Source organism: Myotis daubentonii, chromosome 2 (genome assembly GCF_963259705.1).
Source record: "Myotis daubentonii chromosome 2, mMyoDau2.1, whole genome shotgun sequence".
NCBI lineage: Eukaryota > Metazoa > Chordata > Mammalia > Chiroptera > Vespertilionidae > Myotis > Myotis daubentonii.
This window is the reverse complement of record NC_081841.1, coordinates 27,891,504-27,914,685: the sequence shown is the minus strand read 5'-3', so window position 1 is coordinate 27,914,685 and position 23,182 is coordinate 27,891,504. Positions and strand designations below refer to the sequence as shown.

At 42.1% G+C, this 23,182-nt stretch overlaps 1 protein-coding gene across 2 annotated transcripts in view; it reads right to left on the bottom strand.

Annotated features, from left to right (window-relative positions):
• Positions 1 to 23,182, bottom strand: part of PTPRO (protein tyrosine phosphatase receptor type O) — a 210,946-nt gene extending 187,764 nt beyond the window's left edge. For both annotated transcript variants that reach the window (XM_059682293.1, XM_059682292.1), the window contains exon 1: positions 22,669 to 23,182. In XM_059682293.1, the coding sequence (XP_059538276.1) occupies positions 22,669 to 22,743 (75 nt within the window). In that variant the 5' untranslated portion in view covers positions 22,744 to 23,182. The remainder of the gene's footprint in view (positions 1 to 22,668) is intronic.

The window sequence follows — 23,182 nt, the reverse complement described above, 5'->3', positions numbered from 1 at the left end:
CGTGAAGAATGGGGAAGAAATGATACTAAAGAAGTAGTCAAAAACCAAATCAAGAAAGACTTTTCAGCCAATGAAGAATTTTATCCAAAGGACCAAGGAAAGCCAGTGACGTGTTTTAAACAGGAAAATGAGATGACAGGTTTTATCTCGCTCCATTCCTTTATCCTTTGACTAAATGAATTAGTTGGCCATTCCCCATCCCTATGCCTGAACAAATCTGTTCTTTCTATATCAAGAGATTACTCTTTCATTGATCATCACGTTTCTCTTTTTTATACAAAAAAAAAAATAGAACATGCAACATTGTTGGAAAAGATTGGCTAATGTCCTTCTAGTCCACAAAGTCACTACAAGCATTAGGCTTGTCTGTGATCAACACCAGCTTGGGTTGAGCAGAGGCTGTGCTCTCAAACTCCTGCCTCCGCCAAACGGTGGACAACTTCCTGTGGCTTCGCAACTGAGAGAATGAGAAGTAAGCCTCCACATATAACAATGAGGCAGGCACACTGTTATCCTATCCAAGTTGGGGAGGTAATGGGAGAAATAAAATAGCACACAAATAGCATTTTGAAAACTTAAGTAAAACGGAAATTAGAAATAGAATTTCTGGAGGCAAAGCTCCATGTGCTACGGCTTGTTCTTATGGTGGTGGCACATTTATGACAGTAAATTACTGTTGAATGAGAAGAACAACATAGCAGGTACTTAGGTTTGATAGTCAAAATAGGGGTTTGAGGATATGGGGGCTTTATATGTTTATCAGAGAATACGGAGGCACTGGAGCCTGAAAGTCAAGAGAGACAAAAGAAAGCAAAAATCTAGAAGCTACAATCCAGTATGTTCAAAGAAAGATGCTCTAGGCCCCGGAGAAATGAGACCTGTCATATTTGTGAATGGATACTTTGTTCTTAAACACAAAATGGCTGGGATAATTGGTAAAATGTATGAGAGGGGTTCAGAGGGGAGAAGAAGGGAAAAGGAATAGGAGAAGATATTCAGGTCAGATTTGCTCTCTAAACTGAAAAAAAATTAAGAGTGCTTTCCATGCCTCTGTCCTTTGTGACTTCTCTTGTGCCTCCCAAATATTTATAAAGACGGAAGGCAGAAGGGACTTAAGGGCCTCTTCACAGGCAATCACTTTTAAATATGTGGTTATTCTAGAAAATAATTGACACAGGCAATTACATTTCTTGTTACAAGATATAATCAAGCTGCCTATTAGAGTCAGGAAGATATTATCTCCCACACAGAATTCAAACCTGTATAGTTCTTTTCTGATGTGTTAATGTGTATGCCCCAATGATTATATGTGAGTACTAGTAAAAAGAGAGGAAGAAAGGACTTTCTCTATATAAAGTGTAAATAATAAAAGTATAGACCAAGAGTGGAGAGGAAGGATGGAGTAAGAAGAGAAATTATAGAAAGATGGGATGATAGGAGGGTGATGGGTGTGCACAGCTGGAATTTGCTTAATTTCTCTGTGCTCCAAAAGAGTTTAGCACCCAATGACAACCATATCCGATTTCAATCTTGGGGGATGAAGTGGGCAATGATTAATCTTCATGCCATGAGCTGTGGCATTCTTCCTAAGTAGAAACATTGTAGCAAAGCATTCCAGGATTTATCATGAAGGTATGGTGCCATGGAAGTGAGAGGTTGGTATGGGAGGCCATCTGGTGAGATGCAACTTGTCAATCTCCCAGATGGTTTGTGAAAGAGAGAGACTTGATATTGAACTGAGATCAGCATATGAAAAGAGCTATGAAATCACAAACTTAAACCCCATTTTTTATATAGCATTTTGGAAACATTGTTAAGGAAATATTATATACATTTTATCTGATCTGAAAGACCACATATGAAAGTTTTAATTATAATATGGAATCATTTCAATATTATATACCACATTTGCTTTTACCTCTTTTTAAAAAAAATCTTCATTGGTGAAAGTACAGTATTACAGATGTCCCCTTCCCAGGCCTTCCCTGCACTATTGTCTGTCCATGGGCTATGCATATATGCATAGAATTTATTTGGTTAATCCCACCCCCTTTCCCTCTGATTCGTATGTCAATGTCTCTGGATCTGTTTTGTTCAACAGTTTATTTTCTTCATTAAATTCTACATATAAGTGAGATGATGTGAAACTTGTCTTTCTCTGGTTTATTTCACTGAGCATGTTTTCACCTCTTTTAATAGGTGTTTTATTAATCTTAAGTTATTGAGTTGGGAGAAAGAAATTGCTGTTATTTTCATTGATTTATTTGCATATCTCTAAGTTTTATAACACTTCTGTGGAAGGAGGTCTATGGGAATAAGGTTGGTGCCTAATGTACAGATGGGGTCAATTGCTCTATAATTAGAGTTATTACTGTAAATATGTACCCATTTGTACCCACAGATGAGTGAAACTCAGAAAACAGTGAATGATCAGCACAGTGATATATATTTGTTCCATAAATGTTCATTGAAAAAATAAATGAATTATGGTTGAAAATAACTTATGAAATAACTTAAGTGATCATAGACATAAATACTGTATGAATATAATGCCTGACAGAATTATATTCATGAAATTGGGTGAACATTATTTTTTATGGGAATGATCTGATTGGTAGGCCAGAGGCGGAGCTGAGCTGAAAATATTTTGTCATTAGATGTCAATATCTTATAAATATTATATATTAAATCATTCTAGTCCCATAAGCAAGCTGTGATAGGTCAGACTTTACTGTTTTTAAATTTAGAGTATGTACTGCAGTATTAATTAAATCCCTCTGTGACACTACACACAGGGACAGATACAGGTAAATGTGGAGAAAGAAACCACCTCTATACCAAAGCGAATGAAACAAAGGAATGCAATAATTTTGAATAAGGTAGTGTCATGTATTTAAATTGTGCTTTACAGTTTACAGAGAGCTTTCACAGATTATCTCATTTGGACTGCACAGTATTCCCGTGAAGCAGAAGTGATTATGATTCTCATTTTTCTAGGAAGGTGAAGTGCCTAAGCCACTGTGGGCAGATAGTCTTTCCTCTAGGCTGTCTCATTTCATTGATAACTCTAACATCATTTTTTTTTTCATCAGGTACTTGGTTTTCTCTAACCTGAGGCATATACTACATTTTATAAAATATCTATTTAAAACTTAGAAAATATGCTCATTCAAAAATTCTTCCCAGCTGTCAGTTTGCTTCAGAGTGATAGAAACCTACAAAGACAACACACCTTTAATAATAGTACAGCACATTTAGTCATGAGCTGTCTGTTTCTTCAAAAATTACCATGAAACAGATTGAGAGCTAAATATGAAATGCTGAGCTCTCCAGTGCAAGCAGAGACCTCATTTCATTCAGATCAACTCTAGACAGATCAGACAGAAGAAATGGCTGAACAATCATTCCTTGTTTTTTTTCAGTCATAGTAGTATACTTCCCAGCTCAAGGTTGAGACAGTTTATGGGGGAGATGGTATGGCATAGTGTGCTTTGTTAATAACTTTCTCAGCAAGACATGTCTTAAAGAGATAATAGTCACATTCTGAGGCCTTCCTTCTGCAGAAGCATCTCTACAGAGTGTAGTATCTCATGAACAAACAGAAAAAAAAGAAAAATAACATTCCCTCAAGCAAATGATATAAGCTCCTTAAAATTGTGTTAACAGTTAATGTTGTTCTTTCACATCTTTTTGCAAATACTCCAATAAATTAAATTAAAAGAGGAAAACAAATACAACTGTTATCTTCAGGTATGCTTTTTCTTTGCAAAACTAATTTCACAGAACAGTCAGATATGTAATAATGGGCCTCTTGAGGATATAATTTTTTATGCAACTTGACATGCAAGTCGTGAGTAATTCATTATGTCTTCTATTTACACTTTGTCAGATAAGAGTATTAAACAGAAGAGCTGAGAGGAACACAGAACACTACCATTAATCTGTTTAAATTTGCAAATCTAATGCAATCTAAAGGAAGAAATTAGTGTTAAAATTGTTTTCTGTCCAGGTGGTATCTTTCATGGAGGGAAAGGCATGCCTGAAATGCAAAAGTCCCGTAAAGCCAGCAAGCCATGGAATCTCATTCAGGCTTCTGAAGCCAGGGCAAAATCTTCCTGGGTACTTATGTCATTGACTATAAAAGCTCTGGACGTACGAAAATTGACATACAGTTTATCCATGTTAGGACATGACATTACACTCAGCTCTGTGCACTTATCTAACAAAGTGCTACAGCCCCCGGTCCATTAAACTGAAGAAGGTGAGGACCAAAGGTACAAGCCTGACACTTGTGAATTTATAGGAATCTTGTGACAGTCAGCAGGCTTGGATCTGGGACTGTATGACTGACAGATTGACAGAAAAGAGAAACTGCAAGAAAGATTTTGGACAAGCAAGAGCTAACTGTCCCCAGGAGTAACCTGTACTTTGTTTCTGTCCAAATGACAGTCCCCACCAAGGAGTTAGAAACTGATTCAGTCTGCTGTGTGGCAGGATGTTTCCAGAGGAAGAGGAAGAGGTAGACATTGTGAGGTAGGGAATGGGGAAATAGAAGCTGTGTCAAACGACCAGAGTTTCATTCTTAACTCCTTCAGGGCCTCTCTGAAACTCAGCTTCCCCCATTTTGAAATGATGATAATGATACACAGGAGTATACAAGAACAAAGTAAGTTCATGTGTGTAAAGTCTCTGAGACAGTCCCCGATAAACAGCAGGCACACAGTAAATGGTAGTGTCCTCACCATCATCTCCAGTAAGGCAGCAAAGTTTGGAAGAATTCTCTTCTCATTTCTGCCTAAGATAACTGTACAGTTTTTTTCCTTTGGGACATATCCTATATAATAAAAGCCTAATATGCAAATTGACCAAACAGCAGAAAGACCTGCAGAATGACTGGCAGAACAATTGGTCGCTATGACGTGCACTGACCACCAGGAAAAAGATGCTCAACACAGGAGCTGCCCCCAGCCCACAGGCGCCAGGTCAACCAAGTGGGTGTCAGCGGGGGGCCCCCCTGATCGCCCCACAGATTGGCCAGGCCTAGGGACCCTACCCATGCACGAATTTCGTGCACTGGGCCTCTAGTCTTATATAAAAATATGGCACTATTGATAGAACCTTGATTGCTGATTTGGTAGGATATTTATGTATATAACAGACCAGTTTAGATCTTCTCTTAAGTTTTGGCTAGCAAAACAGTCATTTTTACTTGTATTTTAAATAAAGTGTAAAACTGTAGAAGAAATTCTACAAGGATGAGGCATATAAATGTGAATTATAATTACTGTAATAGACATGACAACTTTTTAGTTACATGCGGCAGATATAAATTTGAAAGTACACTGACAGTTACAACTTGTCTCTGAAAAATATCCATTTATTTTTTCATTTCTCTCTAAGAGTGCATAGAGATTCATGCATAAACAACATGATCCAGGGGAGTTGAAATCTAGGGACTAATTTACTAAACTACCCAAGCAACAAAGGATTATTTTATCTAATTAAGACAGAGCACACATACTTAGAATTAAGCATTTGCATTTAGCAGCAAATTCAGAATTATAAAAGCAATTAAAGCTAAAGTGAGGTGTGATAATTTTTTTCCTGCACACCACTGCTGAGCTAAAGCTCATTTGAATGCTTGCCTTTGCAGCACTGGTAAAGAGGAGGTTATGAATAGAAGCTCATGTCTGGGCAAAACAACCTTTTCCATCTCACTTCCAACCAGGCATCCTCCTCAGGACCCAAGCCCATCCTCTCAGTTTTACTCAAGCCTCTTAAACATGACTTACAGTTTCTCACATTCTTACTTTTAATCTTCTATTCCTCTAGTCTGAAATGTTTTTCTTAACTTAGTCCATCCATCTGAACTCCACCAGACAAGATTCAGATAGAAATGTGTCTTCCTTCATAAAAACAGTGCTTCTTCAAGCGTAAGTGCTCTCCCTTATGATGTAAGAGCAGTTCACTGACTATAGTTGCCTGTCTCATTCATTCGCAAATTAAAATATTACTACTTCAGTCTTCTCCGATATTATTAAACTAGAGGCCCCATGCATGAAATTTGTGCAGGGGGGAAGGGTGCCTCAGCCCAACCTGTATCCTCTCCAATGCAGGAGACCCTGCGGGATTGTGCCTAAACTGACAGTTGGACATCCCTCTTGCAATCTGGGACCTCTGGCTTCTAACTGCTCACCTGCCTGCCTGCCCTAACTACTCTGCCTGCCAGCCTGATCCCCCTAACTGCCCTCCCCTGATGGCCTGGTCACCCCTATTAACTTTTTAAAAAAATCTTATCTCTTTCACACACAATTGTATTTGACTTCCTTATTGACTTCTCCCTCTCACACAATTTTTCTCTGTCCTTTATGTAACACTTTTTCCTACTGACTCATCATTTATAAACTTTTCTTTCCTCCTTATTTCCTACTTCTGTTCATCACCCTTCTTTCCATCTTTCTCCTACCCTCCCTCCCTCCCCACATTCCTTCTTTCCTTTACTTTTACCCCTGCCATCCCTCCCCTTTTCCTTCCTTCCCACCTTAATTCTTTTCTTCACTTCCTCCCTCGGACCTGCTTTGCTCCCTGCCCCATTCTTCCTTCTTCCCATTCTCCTTTTAAACTCTACCAGCTCCCCTTTAAAACTTTTCTTCCCTCCCTCTTTCTCTCTCATCCTACCTTTCCCATACACTCTTCTCTACTTCTTCCACTGTTTTAATATCTATCTATGTGCCTAATTATTCACTATCATTTATCTTTTTTCTTTTCTGACTCCTACTTTTAAAATCTGTCCCCAGTACACAACTATACTTGATTTTCATTATAGCTCCTACAGTTCACTCATACATCTTCTTTCCTTCTTTAACTCTGCTCTCTACTGACTCCTTTATAAAGTTCTTCCCTCCCTCCTTCCCTTCTTCCTCATCTTCCCCCCTCCTCCCTCACTCTTTTGCTCTTTTTACAGGCTATTTAAAAATTCTATGCTTTTCATCCTTACTACTGACTGCTTTCCTCTCTGGGATCTGTAGCTGCCTCTGTTTGGGCACTCGAGCCCCTCTCCCACCGGCTTGGAGGGGCGGAGCAACGACATAGCTGTGTCTCGCCTACTGTGGCCCGCGCCTCCCCACTCTGAGTTGGGGGAGAACCCAGCCCGCCGGGGCCTGCGTCCATCTCGGGACCGGGGACCACTGCGTCATGTGCGGGCCGCATGTGCATTCATGCGCGTGCGAGGCTTTTCTCCCACTGAGTGTTGAGTGCTGGCATGCCCGCTCCCACGTCTCCAGCGGCTCTCCCTCAGCTCCCTTCCAGAATTCACAGGCATAATTGGGCCCGGCTTGTCCTGGGGGCACTCCGCCCAGGATGTGAGCTCCCATCTGGGTCGGACTGGGAAGATGAATGAATGGACGACTGGAGAAAGCCGTGGTGGCTTCCCTGTGGTGCGAGGGTTGCCTGTGCACTCTGTTGTCATGCCCGGCCACACCCGGAGAACCGGCCTTCTGCTGTGCGGGTGTCACCCCTTCCGTGGGGGGTTGGTGGCGTCCCCAGGCAGAGTGCTCTCCCATGGGGCGCGTGCACCCAGGAGAAAAAGAGGACTCCAGCCAGCCTCACGCAAGTCCCCCTGCTGCTCACGCGCTTGCTTGTCTGTCAATGTGCAAATTGGTTGTTACTCAGACACTGTAATGGACAAATTAGCATATTCCCTCTTTATTATGTAGGATCATATATTGTCCTTTAACTTGCTGCATGCTTATATTTTCCCCTATATTACAGACTTCCTGATGGCATACTTTGTCTTATTCTCTTAAAAATGATGAAAGCAGTGCCTTCCTTACATGTCCAGTTTAATACATGTTTGATGATTGACTGGTTGGAAGATTTAAATATCTATTCACCTTCATATATCTTCCACTTATATCTCCTGTTTTACTCAAGTCTTTGAGCTTGTCTTAAACTTTATATTTCATTCTAATTTATTTATATTATTCCCAGATGTTACTTAATAATTGCTAAAAGAATGGAAAAATGACATTATTTCATCAATCAATATAGTATTTTGTCCTTACCTCCCACAATGGTAATTTCCATGACTTCATTTTTAACTGATTCTCTGAAAAGTCATTAAAATGTTGTATTTAACATTGGTGTTATGGGAAATATAAATGGCAATGCCTTAATATTTAGTCATTTCCAGAACTCAGTAGATAAATCTCATTAAGACTATAGTTCAATATGTAACCTTCCTCATAATGCATTTGCGTTTGCAGCTAATGGTGTTTTATTGAGGTTCTTGTGTATTTTCCACATTTGCTTAGATAGCTTTACTTTCCCTGCAGGAGTAATTATTGCCTTTTAGAGACAGTCCTCAAGAAAGAAGCTATATCTGTCAATCAGTCAGAATACTTAGCAGAGGGCCAGGCACTCAAAAGAAGTTTTTAAACATTTTTGAGGTAATTATACATTTATAGGAAGTTCCATGCACCCTTCACCCTGCCTTCCCAATGGGGACATATTGCATATCAAAAGAAGAAAATACCCCAAACCAGGAAATATCCCAGCTACAAAATTGACATGGGTACAATCCATAGAACTTACTCAGATTTCACTAGTTATCTATGTGCTCCTTTGTGTGTAGTTCTATATACCTCTATCACATATCTAACTTCTTGTAACTACTCCCATGATCAAGATACACAACTGTTCCATTGTCACAAAGCTACTTCATGCTATCCCTCTATCACCATGCATACCTCCTCATCTCCCCCACCCAATTTCTAGTCCTTGGCAACCATGAATTTACTCTCCATCTCCATAAATTTGTTGTTTCAAGGATGTTTCTTAAATGAAACCATACAGTAACCAACCTCTTGATATTGGCTTTTTTCACTCAGCCTAATTTTCCTGAAGTTCAGTCAAGTTGCGGTGTATATCAATAGTTCATTCATTTTCATTGCTGAGTAATACTACATGGTATGGAAGTGTCAGTTTGTTTACCTATTCACTTATTGAAGGGCATTTTGGTTATTTTCGGTGTTTGGCTGGCACAAACAAAGCTGGTATGAACATTCCTGCACAGGTTTTAGTTTTGATGAAGATAATTACAATTCATTCTACATGGCTAATTCATCTTGTTTGAGGCAGAGGTTCTCAGAGATGGGTGAGATGGATGAAGAGCTAGTGACTGCATGCTGCATCAAACGTGCGTTAGTATATTCAAGAAAGAGTAACCATTTGCCCTGGTTTTTTCAGAATAGATCGATTGGTGTCTGTTGGCTGGCATAATGATCTCTCACTCTTGGAAGTGCCCTGGCTGGTTTGATAGATTATATAATCACTCTGATTCAGATTACTTAAAGATTCCAAGGATTGCTAATATGCTTTCTCAGCTATGATGAATTGAATTGAATTTTGGTAGATGGCTGTTTTGTAGTCCAAGTACCTGTGAAGTTACCTTAAGGTCTGAGAAATGTGACAGTCTTCTTGCAGTGTAAGTCTCTATTGTTCCTACCTCCTCTGCTAGAAAAAGGTTTTTTTCTTGTGAATCAGATTTATGACTGGGGACAACTTCCAAACTCATGTCTTAGTGCGACTGGAAGAGAGGACTGCCCCACCATTGCCAATTTGAAAACAATTGCAAGGATAAATTCCTAAAGATCCTAAATTCCTTAAGGATAAATTGACTTAGATCACATGCCAATCTCAAAGACAGTGATCAGTGAGATGCAGGCCCCAAATGGGCTTAGCTTGGGTCACAGTTCATCCTTTGACTAACCACTCTGTCCAGGGCATTGAGGTCAAGTAGGAGGATGGTATCCCTTTTATAAACTATATGAATCAAAAAGGAGGATATTTCCTCAAAGGATAGCAGGCAGTGGAGAAGATGGTAGACTTTACCATTGGAGAAATGGTGACCTGGGCAGCCACTGTCATTTGTGCCTTCTTTGAAAAAATCAGTACATTGCCTAATGCCATGCAGCTAGCAAGGAGCATAGCCAGAATTCAATCCTCTATCTTTCTGCCTTGAAATCCTTTATTCTTAAGTTTCTTTTTACATAGAATTTAGTTGTGGATAAATACGAAACAAATGCCTGTCAATAAAGCATCTGAAGATTTTCTCTGTAATTAACCGTCACACTAATGAAAGGCACACATATAGGTTATAATCCCCAATACTTCATAATTATTATCAATATATATGATCATCCATGTCTTAACTGAGGCAAATACAATTATGAATTGGATTAATTTTACCCACAAACCTATGGCTTAATGTCCTAAATTGCAGAAGGCTAAAAATGTCCATGTCTTGAAAATTATCATAATATATTTAAGTGAAAAGAGCAAGTTAAAATAGTAAGGCAGTTCGCTACTGTCTTCCCCCTTTTTACATATACACTCAGATACACAGTCATAGGAAAAATTTGGAATGATAAATCCCCAAATGGTAGCTATTTTGGAATGAAATGTATAGGCATTTATACTTTCTTCTTCTGCTGCCTGCTGTATTTTATACATTTTCCACAGTGAATATGTATTGGTTTTCTAATTCTCAATAAATTTTCATTAAACGCCTCTGTATGATGATGCATATCTGATTGAGAGAAAGATGTCAGTTTAAGAACTCCCTACTTCACTACCACAAGAAACCACATAGTAAAAACACTAATTGAAGGCCTCCGCATAGCAACAAGAATTTCAATAAAAAGATCTCATTAGGTTCTCAATTAATCTTCAAAAAATAAAATAAAAAGATGTTGCAGCAATTAGATGAAGATAGACTTTAAAGACAGCTATCTTTTCTTTACAGTTGCAAATACAGTTGGCCTGTGAACATGGGTTTGAACTGAGTGGGTCCACTTATAAGCAAATTTTAAAAATAAATTGCAGTTTCTCTTCCTTACAATTCTTAACATTTTCTTTTGCTTATCTTCTTTATTATAAGAATCCAGTATATAAAACATACAACATAAAAATATGTGTTAATTAAATATTTATGTATCAAGTCTTCCAATCAACAGATGGATGGAAATTAATAAAATTATTGGGTAGTCAAAGTTATACATGGATTTTTGACAGGGGGTCAGTGCCTCAACCCCCATGTTGTTCTAAGATCAACTGAATACAAAAAAGTGAATTAAAGAAAGCAGCCTGGAACACTTATAAAGAGTGGCTGATTTTTAGCAGATTCAACAGTTTTAGCTAATTAAAAAGAAACAACTTATTACCTAAACTTTTAGAATAAAGTGCATGGTATTTAAATCTAAGTCCTTGCCATCATTTTAGCAGTTTTGACAGTACCAGAATTTCCATATTACAAATCCCAAATATCTAACTAGTTTCAGCGAGGCCTATAGTCATTTCTGAGAGACTAATTAAAAAGTATAACTTAGGGAAAATTATAAAAGAAATTCTCTATGATGCTGCAAAATAAACTCAGCTAAATCATACATACATATCTATCTATCTATCTATATATAGATATAGATATAGATATAGATAGATATAGATATAGATCTAGATATAGATATAGATGATATAGATATAGATAGATATAGATATAGATATAGATATAGATATAGATATAGATATAGATATATCTCCTATCTAATAAAAGAGAAACATGGTAATTAGCATACGACCACTACCCTTCCCATTGGCTAATCAGGACAATATGCAAATTAACTGCCAGCCAAGATGGCGGCCGGCAGCCAGACAGCTGGAAGTGAACATGAGGCTTGCTTGCTTCAGTGATGGAGGACTCCAACGTTCCCCGCCTGCCGCTGCCTGCCTCTGAGCTGCAACTCTAAGCAACTATGTTACAAATATAGAAGCTAAACAAAACCCCAGAAACCTGCTTTAGTCTCCGGGCTTCAGCTAGCAGGATCGCAACATTGTTTCAAATACAGAAGGTAAACAAAGGCCAGAAACCTGCTTTCAGCAGCGGAGGCCTCAGAGCTGGAGCCTCAGAGCTAAAGCTGGCCCAGAATTAACAAAAAAAAGAAAAAAAGGAGCGGTTGGGAGCTTCAGTCACCCACCAGCCTGAAAACAGCCCTCAGCCCATCACCCAGACTGGCCAGGCACCCCAGTGGGGACCCCCACCCTGAAGGGTGTGTGACCAGCTGCAAACAGCCATCATCCCCTCATCCAGGCTGGCCAGGCATCCCAGTGGGGACCCCCACCCTGATCCAGGACACCCTTCAGGGCAAACCAGCCAGCCCCCACCCGTGTACCAGGCCTCTATCTTATATAGTAAAAGGGTAATATGCCTCCCAGCACCGGGATCAGCGGAGCTGCGAGGCCTCCCGGCACCGGGATCAGTGTGACAAGGGGCAGCGCCCAAACACCCTGATCGCCCTGCGGCTCTGTGTGTGACAGTGGGCAGGGCCACAACTTCCCTATCCGCCCTGCTCTGTTCATGACAGGGGAAGGCGCCCCAACCCCCTGATCAGCCCTGCTCTGTGCCTGATAGGGGGGAGCTCCCCAACCCCCTGATTGCCCTGCGGCTCTATGTGTGACAGGGTGAGGCGCCCCAACCCCCTGATCGGCCCTGCTCTGTGTGTGACAGGGTGCGGCGCCCCAACACCCCCGCCCCCCACAGACCCTGCTCTGTGTGTGACGGGGTAGAGCCACAACCTCCCCATCGGCCCTGCCCTGAGTGTGACAGGGTGTGGCGCCCCAACCCCCTGATCCACTCTGCTCTGTGTGTGACAGGGGGTGGCGCCCCAACTCCCCAATCGGCCCTGCTCTGAGCCCGACCAAGGGCTGTACCTAGGGATTGGGCCTGCCCTCTGCCACCCGGGAGCAGGCCTAAGCCAGCAGGTCATTATCTCCCGAGGGGTCCCAGACTGCGAGAGGGCACAGGCCAGGCTGAGGGACCACCCCCCCCCCCCGAGTGCCCAAATTTTTGTGCACCAGGCCTCTAGTATATATATATGAATAACTATATTGCATTGCTGCACTTCATACTAACCAGGCTTTTTCTATAACCCATTAAGGGAGGACCAAATGGCTTACTGTTGAATAATACATTACAGACAATATATAATTCCCTTGGCATTTTATTATTCACCTTAATCAACTTAACATTCAAAAATTTTAGAAACCAATTTTTCTTTCTAGATAAAATCTAAGAATTTTAAGTACATTCAATAATGAGGTATTTCTTATGGTAATAGTGTTGGCACTGCACATATACAATATATGCTTACACTTTGTGGCATTTGGCAAGAACACTCCCATTTTTATGATTATACTTTAGTTTTCAGCACACTATCAAGGTAATATTACTAGTATGTCTAGTTTATGGATCACCAACTTGACTTAAAAAGGAAATTCCTAGTTTAGCTGAGAGAAAGGATGATGTATGACAATGAGCTTAACTCTGATGCAACAACTCAGAGACAGAAAGAGAGATTTATAGATGTGTTCTTAGAGATTTCTGAAAATTTTGATTTATATTTTAAAAAATTATTACACTTAAGAAAAATAATTTATTAATCATAGATTATTAATGTTATCTTTATATTATCCAGATAAACTTCTCCTTATCATAAATTCGTGGAGGAAGGGACTTCATTTTAGCCATGTATATGAGTTTATAAATAATCTGATCACAATGTCCCCCCTATTTTTGGTTGTAAAGCAAATATGGATTTATCAATAAACACAAAATTAAAGGCACAGAAAAAATGACAACTAACCCAAACTCCCTCATTTTACCAGTACAGTAGCAGACTGGCTATAGATTAGCATAAAACAATGTAATACCTTGGGTAGACTGAGACAGTCCTATCCTCAAGTAGCTATTATAGCCAGGAAAGAGAAGAAAGGGTAATAGGCAGAAAACGTGGGCTGGTGCAAACAGCCGAAAGAGGTGTGATGGAAATTTGAAGACAGGACAGTGAGATGACAACCTTTTCACATTTGATCTTTATAACCTGTCAGGCCTGTTGGCAAAGCAGTTATTCTTAACATTTAAGAAAGCAGGAACTATCACAGCATAGTATCTCCTAACATGAAATGGAGATACAAATAATGTGTGAAAGCTACAACCAGATGGTTTCTGTCAAGACCAAATCAAATAGCAAAACAGTTGTCCAAGAATGGAGCAGCCACCTCTCAACTGTTAGTAATTTCACCATGTAAGACCAATTGGCACTTAATATTACAGACAAGGTCTAACTACCAGCTTAAGTTTTGAACTAGATGATTTTTTTAAAAGTATAGTTTTATGATTCAATGAAATAATTATACTGAACAAAATATATTGTTCTCTTGTTATATATTAAGACTAGAGACCCAGTGCATGAAAATTCATGCACTGGAGAGGGGTCTCTCAGCCTGGCCTGCCCCCTCTCACAGTCCGGGAGCCCTCAGGGGCAGGAGGCAACCCGGCAATCAGGGGAAGGCGACTCCCCCATCACACCTCTGCTGCTGCCACTGCCAGAAGTGCAAGCCTTGGCTGGCCCTGGTTACCTGAGCCTCCGGCAGCCCTGGTTGGCTGGGGGACTGAGGACGGGTCTGGCCTCACCATGTGCCTGCTGCTTTCCCCCGCCCCCAGCGGGGCTGAAAAGACTGGGTGACTCCGGCGGGGCTGAGGGGACTGGGCGCCACCATCATGTGGCGAGGGGCGCTGCCATCTTTGTGATGATGTGAGGGTCAATTTGCATATTCCCTCTTTATTAGATAGGACAATATTGGAAAATAGTGTTAAAATGAATTTTCCATCTCTTTAATAGTCAAAATCCAAAGAAATATTTTGTACTAGTATGTACAATGATAAAAATAAGTAGCACAATCCATAAAATAAGGAGAATATGTGCATTTTTTCTTACAAAGGAGTTTCCTGAATATTAGTCCTTGATAAGAAAGTTGGGAATAGTTGCTCTCCTCCATGCAACTTCTTCTGATTCTGAAATTTAAATTATAATTCATCTTGCTGCTATTTTTTCCTTACCATCAAGGTTATACTTCTCATTTTTAAAAAGAGAGAGATAAATAAAAATATACTTGGTGTATAAGTATAGGCATTGCTTCTTAGAGTATATTCACTATTTCCATGAATCACTTTTAGAAAAATGATGCTACAGTCAAACTTGGGAAATGCTATCATAGTTCTCTTTTGGAAGACAAAATGCATATTAACATACTAAACATTCTGAGAAATCCTGGTACAAAAATAATAATAAAATAATACTAGTTTAAACAGAGTTAAACAGATTATTGCCCTGATTTATGCCATTACAGAAGTGTTTGTTTTCAATAACACCCGCTGACATTGCACATTTTGGAAGATGATGCTCTATACACATTTTTATTGTTCTACTTACTGATTTTGCGTTGGCAATTTTTACTGTCCTATTTCTTTTTCCTCTTTTTTATTTTTGTATGTAACACTTACTGAGTGCTTACTGTATTCTAGACACTGTTTAAAGTACTTTATGGTTATTATACCACGTATTCCTGACAATAATCCTCTGAGATAAATATGTAACAGATTGTCAAAGGGGCCCCTGAGAGTTGAAATAACTCTTCCCCACTTCCTGCTGCTGGTAAGTGGCACAGCCGGGAGCTGAGATGAAATTGGGTCTCTCCAACCTGCTGCTTATGCTCTTAACAAATAAGCAACCAGCTTACTCTTCCACTCCCAGGAGCATGCTACTGCTCCCAAGCTCCACAGAGTCCAACAGTCTACCTAGTTCCCAACCCAACAATACTTTCCAGACCTTAATTTACATGACCCTTCTTTTGTATCTGAGGTTGCTGGCCAATCCCTCCCACTTGAATTCTGGGTTTCCTTGATTCTGCTTTCCCTGTGTACCTCTCAGGCTGTTTCTTCTTCATCTTTATAGATTTCTTGTTAAATCTTGGTGCTCCTCAAGCCCCCATCCTGGCTCACTGCCCTTTTCCCCTTTTCCCTCTGCTGGAATAATATGGAACCTGCTAGAGCCAAAAGCACCAGGAGGGAAGAGGACAAGAGCTGTGTGTTCTGCCTCCCACCTCATCCCCCCACATTCACCCTCTTACTAATTTCTATTTTTGCTAAAGTAACCTCAAATCAATGTCCCAAGTTTGCAAAGAAGTCTCTCACATTTATTTAAGCTGAAAGAGGTGGTACAGTGGATCTGTAAGGCCACCATAGATGAATTCTTTAAGGCTATGCCCTTGGATTAAACACCACCCATACAGATAACTAAGACCAGGGTGTAAAAAAGGTCTGATCTCTTAAGGGTCAAGTTCAGGCAAAAAAATTAAAGGGATCTCTACTAAAGTAATGCAGAAATCTTTGCCAGTTGGGGTTGGCAGTAGTCATAAAAGAGGGATAAAATAGAAGAGGAAGCAAGAATATTACCTGCATATATGAGTATTGCCTGAAGTTGCAGGTCAGAAACTGACTGTCAAAATTTGAATCCTCTTTATTAAGCCTCTGTTATTGCCTAATACCACATATTAAGTACAGTAGAAGATAAAAACTTACAAAGGAAATTTCTTTATTTCAAAAATATTCACAACATATTTGGAGTAATTAAGTGAATACATTACGTGCTTTCCAGTAAAGCTCATCATTGCATTGGGGCTATGCTTCTGAAAATGCAACACCACTGGAAGTATGTACCTAAAGGCATTAACTTAGAAAGAAAATGAAAACCAGTATATACTGGTACATGGTCATTGCTGTTAAGTTGCTGCTAAGCCTTCTATTTTGGCAAACAGCTGTCAATCACAATGGTTTAGACACAACAACTGTATTTAACACCAAATATTCTTTGCACACCCTCAAGAGTCAATGTGCTTATAAGTTTAAATAACTTTAGTTGTATATTTAGATGCTAGATATAGTGCTACATTTAAAATAGGTGTAATTCATGTATATAGATGTATATTTTTATTGACCAAAATGAAGCTGAGGTATAAAGTGAATGTTCTATTCTTCCATAAAATAATAATCGTTCACACAACAAAGAGCAAAAGCAAGTGGATGTGCACAGTGAAAACTATTACCACCAATCCCTTATGGAAGACCAGCCCAATGAATCTTCTCCAACTTATTGGGGATGTCACATGTATAGGGTTTCTCTAAAAGGTTGGAAGCAACATTTATCAAAGGAATCAGTGTCAGAGGAGCAAACTTTGTTCCTATGAGGATGGTCTAGGCTGCTCTGGAAAGATGAAAAGATTATGGTTCATGTACCAATCCTATATAATAAAGAGGTAATATGCAAATTGACCTTCACACCCTCGCACAAGATGGCTGCCCCCATGTGGTCACAAGATGGCTGCCACAAGATGGCTGGCAAGAGAGGGCAGTTGGGGGGGACCAGGCCTGCAGGGGAGGGCAGTTAGGGGCGACCAGGCTGGCAGGGGAGGGCAGTTGGGGGAGACCAGGCCTGCAGGGGAGGGCAGTTAGGGGCAATTGGGCTGGCAGGGGAGGGCAGTTGGGGGCAATTGGACCAGCAGGGGAGGAGTTAGGCATCGATCAGGCTGGCAGGGGAGTGGTTAGGGGGTGATCATGCTGGCAGGTGAGCAGTTGGGAGCCAGCAGTCCTGGATTGTGAGAGCGATGTCCGACTGCCGGTTTAGGCCTGATCCCACACCAGCAGTCGGACATCCCCCGAGGGGTCCCATATTGGAGAGGTGCAGACTGGGCTGAGGGACACCCCCCCCAGTGTACAAATTTTGTGCCCTGGGCCTCTAGTCTATATAATAAAAGCCTAAGTGACCACTTCAGCAGAACGACCAGTCACTGTGACACATACTTACCACCAGGGGGCAGACACTCAACACAGGAGCTGCCCCCTGGTGGTCAGTGTGCTCCCACAGGAGGAATGCTGCTCAACCAGAAGCTGGGGTCACAGCTGGCAAATGCAGCAGCGGTGGTGGGCGCCTCTCCCGCCTCCACGGCAGCGCTAAGGAACAGCGAGCCCAGCGGTAAAAAGCAGTGAGCAAGAGGGTGGTGAGGAGTGAGGGGTCCCAGACATCCCCCAAGGGATCTTGGACTGCAAGAGGGCACAGGCCGGGCTGAGGGACCCTTCCTCCAGTGCACCAATTTCATGCACCAGGCCTCTAGTATTGCAGATGAACCTTCAATGAGGAATGTAAAAGTGTGTGTGTGTGTGTGTGTGTGTGTGTGGGAGAGAGAGAGAGAGAGTTGTGTAAGGGAGAAAAAGAAAAGGAGAGAGGAGGTCATATGGAAGTGAAGAAAGGCAGACAGACCTTGGGAGGCAGATATTACTCCTGAATAGGAGTGCTATGGCAAGCATTATAATGCTAAACATAAACCTCTTTCAGAGAATATAATTAAGGCCTTCTTTTCAAATTTGATGTTCTTTGGCTATAAGTCAGGTAAGAGCAGAAATGGAAAGAAATATAGAAAGGAGGTTAAGAAAGAAAGAAGGATTCATGCCAAGCCCATGAGTTTAGGGAAACATTCCAGTTGACTACTAATGAGCATCATTTCAGGGAAGGCAGAATTTACATTCCTCTGATGTCATAGTCTACCATTTGCATCTTACTTAACAAAATCCCAATACAGAGTGAACTGATATAGGAAACAATTATCAGATAAAGGTTTAGTGAAGATATAATAGATGACAGAAGTTACATTGTCTTCAAGGGGAATTATGGGAAGATGCATAAGAGGGAGACTCAGCAGATAAATACTCCATTTGCATTTGTATGTGGATAGAAGATTTTAAGATTGGTAGGCTCCCAGTATATTTGATAAGCAAAGTCTTTTTCTTTTTCTTTTTCTTTTTATATATACTATCAATATTGACATAAATTTAATATTTTTATAAACAGCATTGTGCTTATGCAACACTGATAATGCAGATATTCACCTTATAATATACAGTGGTTGGTTCAGCGGTTCTCAACCTGTGGGTCACAACCCTTTCACAGGGGTCACCTAAAACCATCGGAAAACACATGTAAATTGCATATTGTTTTTGTGATTAATCACTATGCTTTAATTATGTTCAATTTGTAACAATGAAATTGGGGGTCACCGCAACATGAGGAACTGTATGTATTAAAGGGTCATGGCATTAGGAAGGCTGAGAATCATTGGTTTAGATGATATGAGGTGACTGATTAAATGTGTACATCACTAAGCCATGGATAAGGAATGATGGACAAAGACATCATGGCCAGGCATGCTTGGACTACCTCAATGAAACTGGTTATGGCTGATTCAAATATTCAGATTTTACTACCACTTAATTTGTGAAACAGATAAACCCATCACAAGCCTCATACTTGAGTTTCTCTGTGGTTTTTAGAGATTTTCATTTTTATATGAGGATACTTCAAATTGGGAAGTGAAAGACTTATTGACATTAGAGATCTACAGAGATTTGGGAGTGGGGTGGAGGGATGGTTTGTTTCTTAACACATAGACCTTTTTAGATCTTATCATTGAGATTCAATTGACAACATGGTATTTAATAATCGCATTTTTCTTCATGTTCCTGTCACCACCGGCATATTAAACTTATTTTACTGACATATATTCAGGACCTTAAATGCAAAAGTTTCTCCAAATTGTAAAGAAATTATACTATGTACCCAATTTACCATGTAATATACTATTCCTTAAATGTAGAAGCATAACCCTAGATGCCCAACTTGCCACTTTGAACATCTCTTGTCAAATATAATAAAACTAGAGGCCCGGTGCACAAAATTCATGCCCAGACTGCCCCTCAGTCTGGGAGCCCTCATTGGATGTCCTATTGATGGCCACAGTCTGGCAGCAGAGGCTCAGAGCAGGCGTCCCGTGTGTGTGTGTGTGTGTGTGTGTGTGTGTGTGTGTGTGTGTGTGTGTGTATGTGTGTGTGTCCCCGCTGGGGGTCTGCCCCCAGCCACACTGGAGGCTCAGAGTAGGCTGTGTGTGTGTGTGTGTGTGTGTGTGTGTGTGTGTGTGTGTGTCTGATGGGGGCCTGCCCCAGCCACACTGTGGAGGCTTGGCGCAGGTGCCCCTCTCTGTTGATCTCTCAGGCTCCTGGCCTCCACTGCGTCTTGTACTCTCCCTTGAGCTGTGGCCAGGGTGGGGTGCTGCCTGCAGGCCATGCTTTCCTGCTCACGGATCTCCACGGCCACCCAGGAGCAGGTGCACACGGGGACTGCCTGCAGGCCGCCCTTTCCTGCTCTGGGATCGCTGTGATGACCCAAGAGCAGGCCTTGCTGGGTGTTGCCTACAGACCACACTTTCCTGCTCACCGATTGCTGGATCACCAAGGTACCCGGGGTCAGGCCCTGCTGGGTGTACCCTGTGGGCGGCACTTTCCAGCTCTCTAGTCGCCATGGTGTCCTGGCCGGAGGTGGGGCTTAGGCAGCTCAGGGCTTAGGCAGCACATAGGGATCCTGGATGGGTGCAGGGCTTTGGCGGCACACGGGGGTCCTGGCTGGGGGTGGGGCTTAGCCCGCCTAAGCCCCACCGCCCAGGGCTGCACACAGGGCCCAGATGGAGGCTCGCGCTGTCCCGCCCCGCCTGTGGTATGCAAATTAGTCGCTATCTTTGTTGGTGGCTAATTTGCATATCGTGCTGATTAGCCAATGGGAGGTGTAGTGAACTATGGTCAATTACTATCTTTGTCTATTATTAGATAGGATAGGATTAAATGAAATAGCAAATGTGAAATGCCTGGAAGACTGGCACATAGTGTGTGTTCAGTATATATCAGGCTGACTGGCACATAGTGTGTATTCAGTATATATCAGGCTGACTGGCACATAGGGTGTATTCAGTATATGTCAGACTGGCACAGAGTTATCCTTCCTCTGGTGTACTTTGTATTCAGGTGACATAAAACACTGCAGTTACATAAAATAAAGGGCAGAGCTTTACAAAATTGTTTGTCCCATCACAACATTTACTTAAACGACAAGCTCTATCAGTGTATTTACTATGTGATGACGTTTACCATAACTGCCATCAATCTGCATATGTGCAGAAGTGCAGCTACTGTGTGGCACAAGGCGAACCTCTATCCCAGCCACTGAGGGTGCCATTATGTTATCATTGACCATTTCCTCACTCCAATATATCAAGTTTTTATTTGAACTTTTGCCACATATTTTAGATTTTAATTGCAGCACCCTATGCCCTCTCCCATTTCTGGGGTTCTGCCCCCATTACAGAGAATTCAAATAAAAACCTGCAGCTGTGCCAAAGGTTGGATTTGGACCAGGTGTCATGTGTGTAAGTCTTAGCTGTTACTTAGTAAAATGTGTGGTGACTCCATCTCTCACTTCGGATGCATGGCAAGTGTTGCATATACAAAGAGTCATGACAGAATTTGACAGATAGAAAAATTAATAGGAAACTTAACTCTAATACATTGTGGTGTGTGCGCATAGAGTTTCCCCTGGAGTGAAACCATATTAGTGAGATTATTATTAACCAGATTCTAAGTGAAATTATTATTTAAACTTAAGAACAATGTGAAAACATAGTAAATGTAATTTAGAATCTTCTCTATGCACTCTGTTGCTGTTTCTCCCTGAAACTATTTTTCCATTAAGATAAATGAAAATATGGAATATTTAGAAGTGACACTGTTTTCAACCCATTGGTCCCGCTCCGCAGTCTCCTTGTCAAGCATTCATAGTCAATGGCGCATGTCAGCAAGAAGTGACGCTTTGATAAGAAAACATTTGCATCCATCAATGTCTCATCCATTTCTGAGGAAGATAGCTTGTGGTGCTGAAAGAATAGCTCCCCGTGACCAGCAGACATAGTTTGCTTTGGGGAGAATGGACAGGAAGGACTCAGGACAACACTGAAGTAGCCCTACTGAAGACACAAGTGGTAGGCAATTACCTCATAACTTCACACCACTTTCCAAGAAAACATCTAGCTAAAATGTCTAAATTTTTATGTACAGTATAGTTGTCAAACTCGAATTTATTTATTTATTTATGTATTTATGTATGTATTTATTTATTTATTTATTTATTTATTTATTTATTTATTTATTTATTTATTAAGCAGCCCTCTTCTTTTCCTCAAAGTATAACCCTGGAGTAGGATATTCCAAAGAAGACACAAGAAAGTAAATTACACCGATTTTTCTGCCATTGGAATGTGGAGGTATCATTCTCTGTACATACAGTTGGGAAAGTCTGGAGACTTTGTAGAGGGTTTTCTCAGGGAGCGAGGAGTCCTCTCCAGGGTCAAGCTGACACTCTTTTTCCAAAGAAAACCATTCTCCCGACCCACCCCCAGCAGCCTTCGGGCAGCCGGGGAGCTCAGCGCCCGCCCCCGGTGTAATCCCGGCAAAAGGTAAATTAAGACAAAGCAGGCTCGCACTCCGCTGGGGGAGGCGGGGAGGTTAGGCAGCATCGGGGCGCAGCACGTAGCGGCCAGAAGAAGGGAAAGTGGGCTCACTTTGCCGGAGGAAGCATTATCCAACAAGCCCACCTGTGAGGTGGGTAAAAGAGCACAAAGGTTGAAAGCTGGAGAGAGCAAACTTCCCCCTTCTCCCACCACGTCCCCTAAGAGCGCGGGGCACGCGCACCCGCCAGGACAACAAAGCATGCTCCCCGCTGCACAGCCTGCGCTCCCAGCCGCGCGGCCCTCGCGTCCCGGGGCGCCCAGGTCCGTGGCGGCAGAGCCGGGAGCCGAGCTCGGGCGCCGGCTGGACCGCGGGCGGGGTGCGAGGCTCCCTACCTTGAGCAGCACAAAGAGCCCGAGCAGAGGCAGGAGGCGGCGGCCGCCGCGGGTGCTCGCGGGCAGGTGCCCCATCGCGGCGCGGACGGGGACCCAGAGGGGCGGTCGTGCCGGCGGGAGCCCCGGTGGCGGCTCACAATGGCGAACTGGGGCTGCAGCTTCAGACCTTGGGCGCCGAGGCAGCTCCCGGAGGGCGCATGCTGCCTTTCCGGTCTCTCCGCGGCGGCTCTCTTCCCGGTATCGCACCCGCGGTCCTCCAGGAACGTGCCAGGCGCGGCTGTTCTTTAGCAGCGAAGGATGGAGAGGGTGGGGATGGGAGTGGGTGAGGCTCTGCCGCCACCGCCGCCGCTGCCAGAGGAGGCGCGGGTCCGCGTGGCGAGCGAGAGGAGGGGACCCTGTCCCGGCTCGCCAGGCTCTCTGGCAGCAGCAATATTCTCTGGGCTTCGGATTCGTAAAGTGACAGCAGCCTCCCAGCCCTCCCAGCAGGGTCCGCCCGCTGCCTCTAATCGCTGGA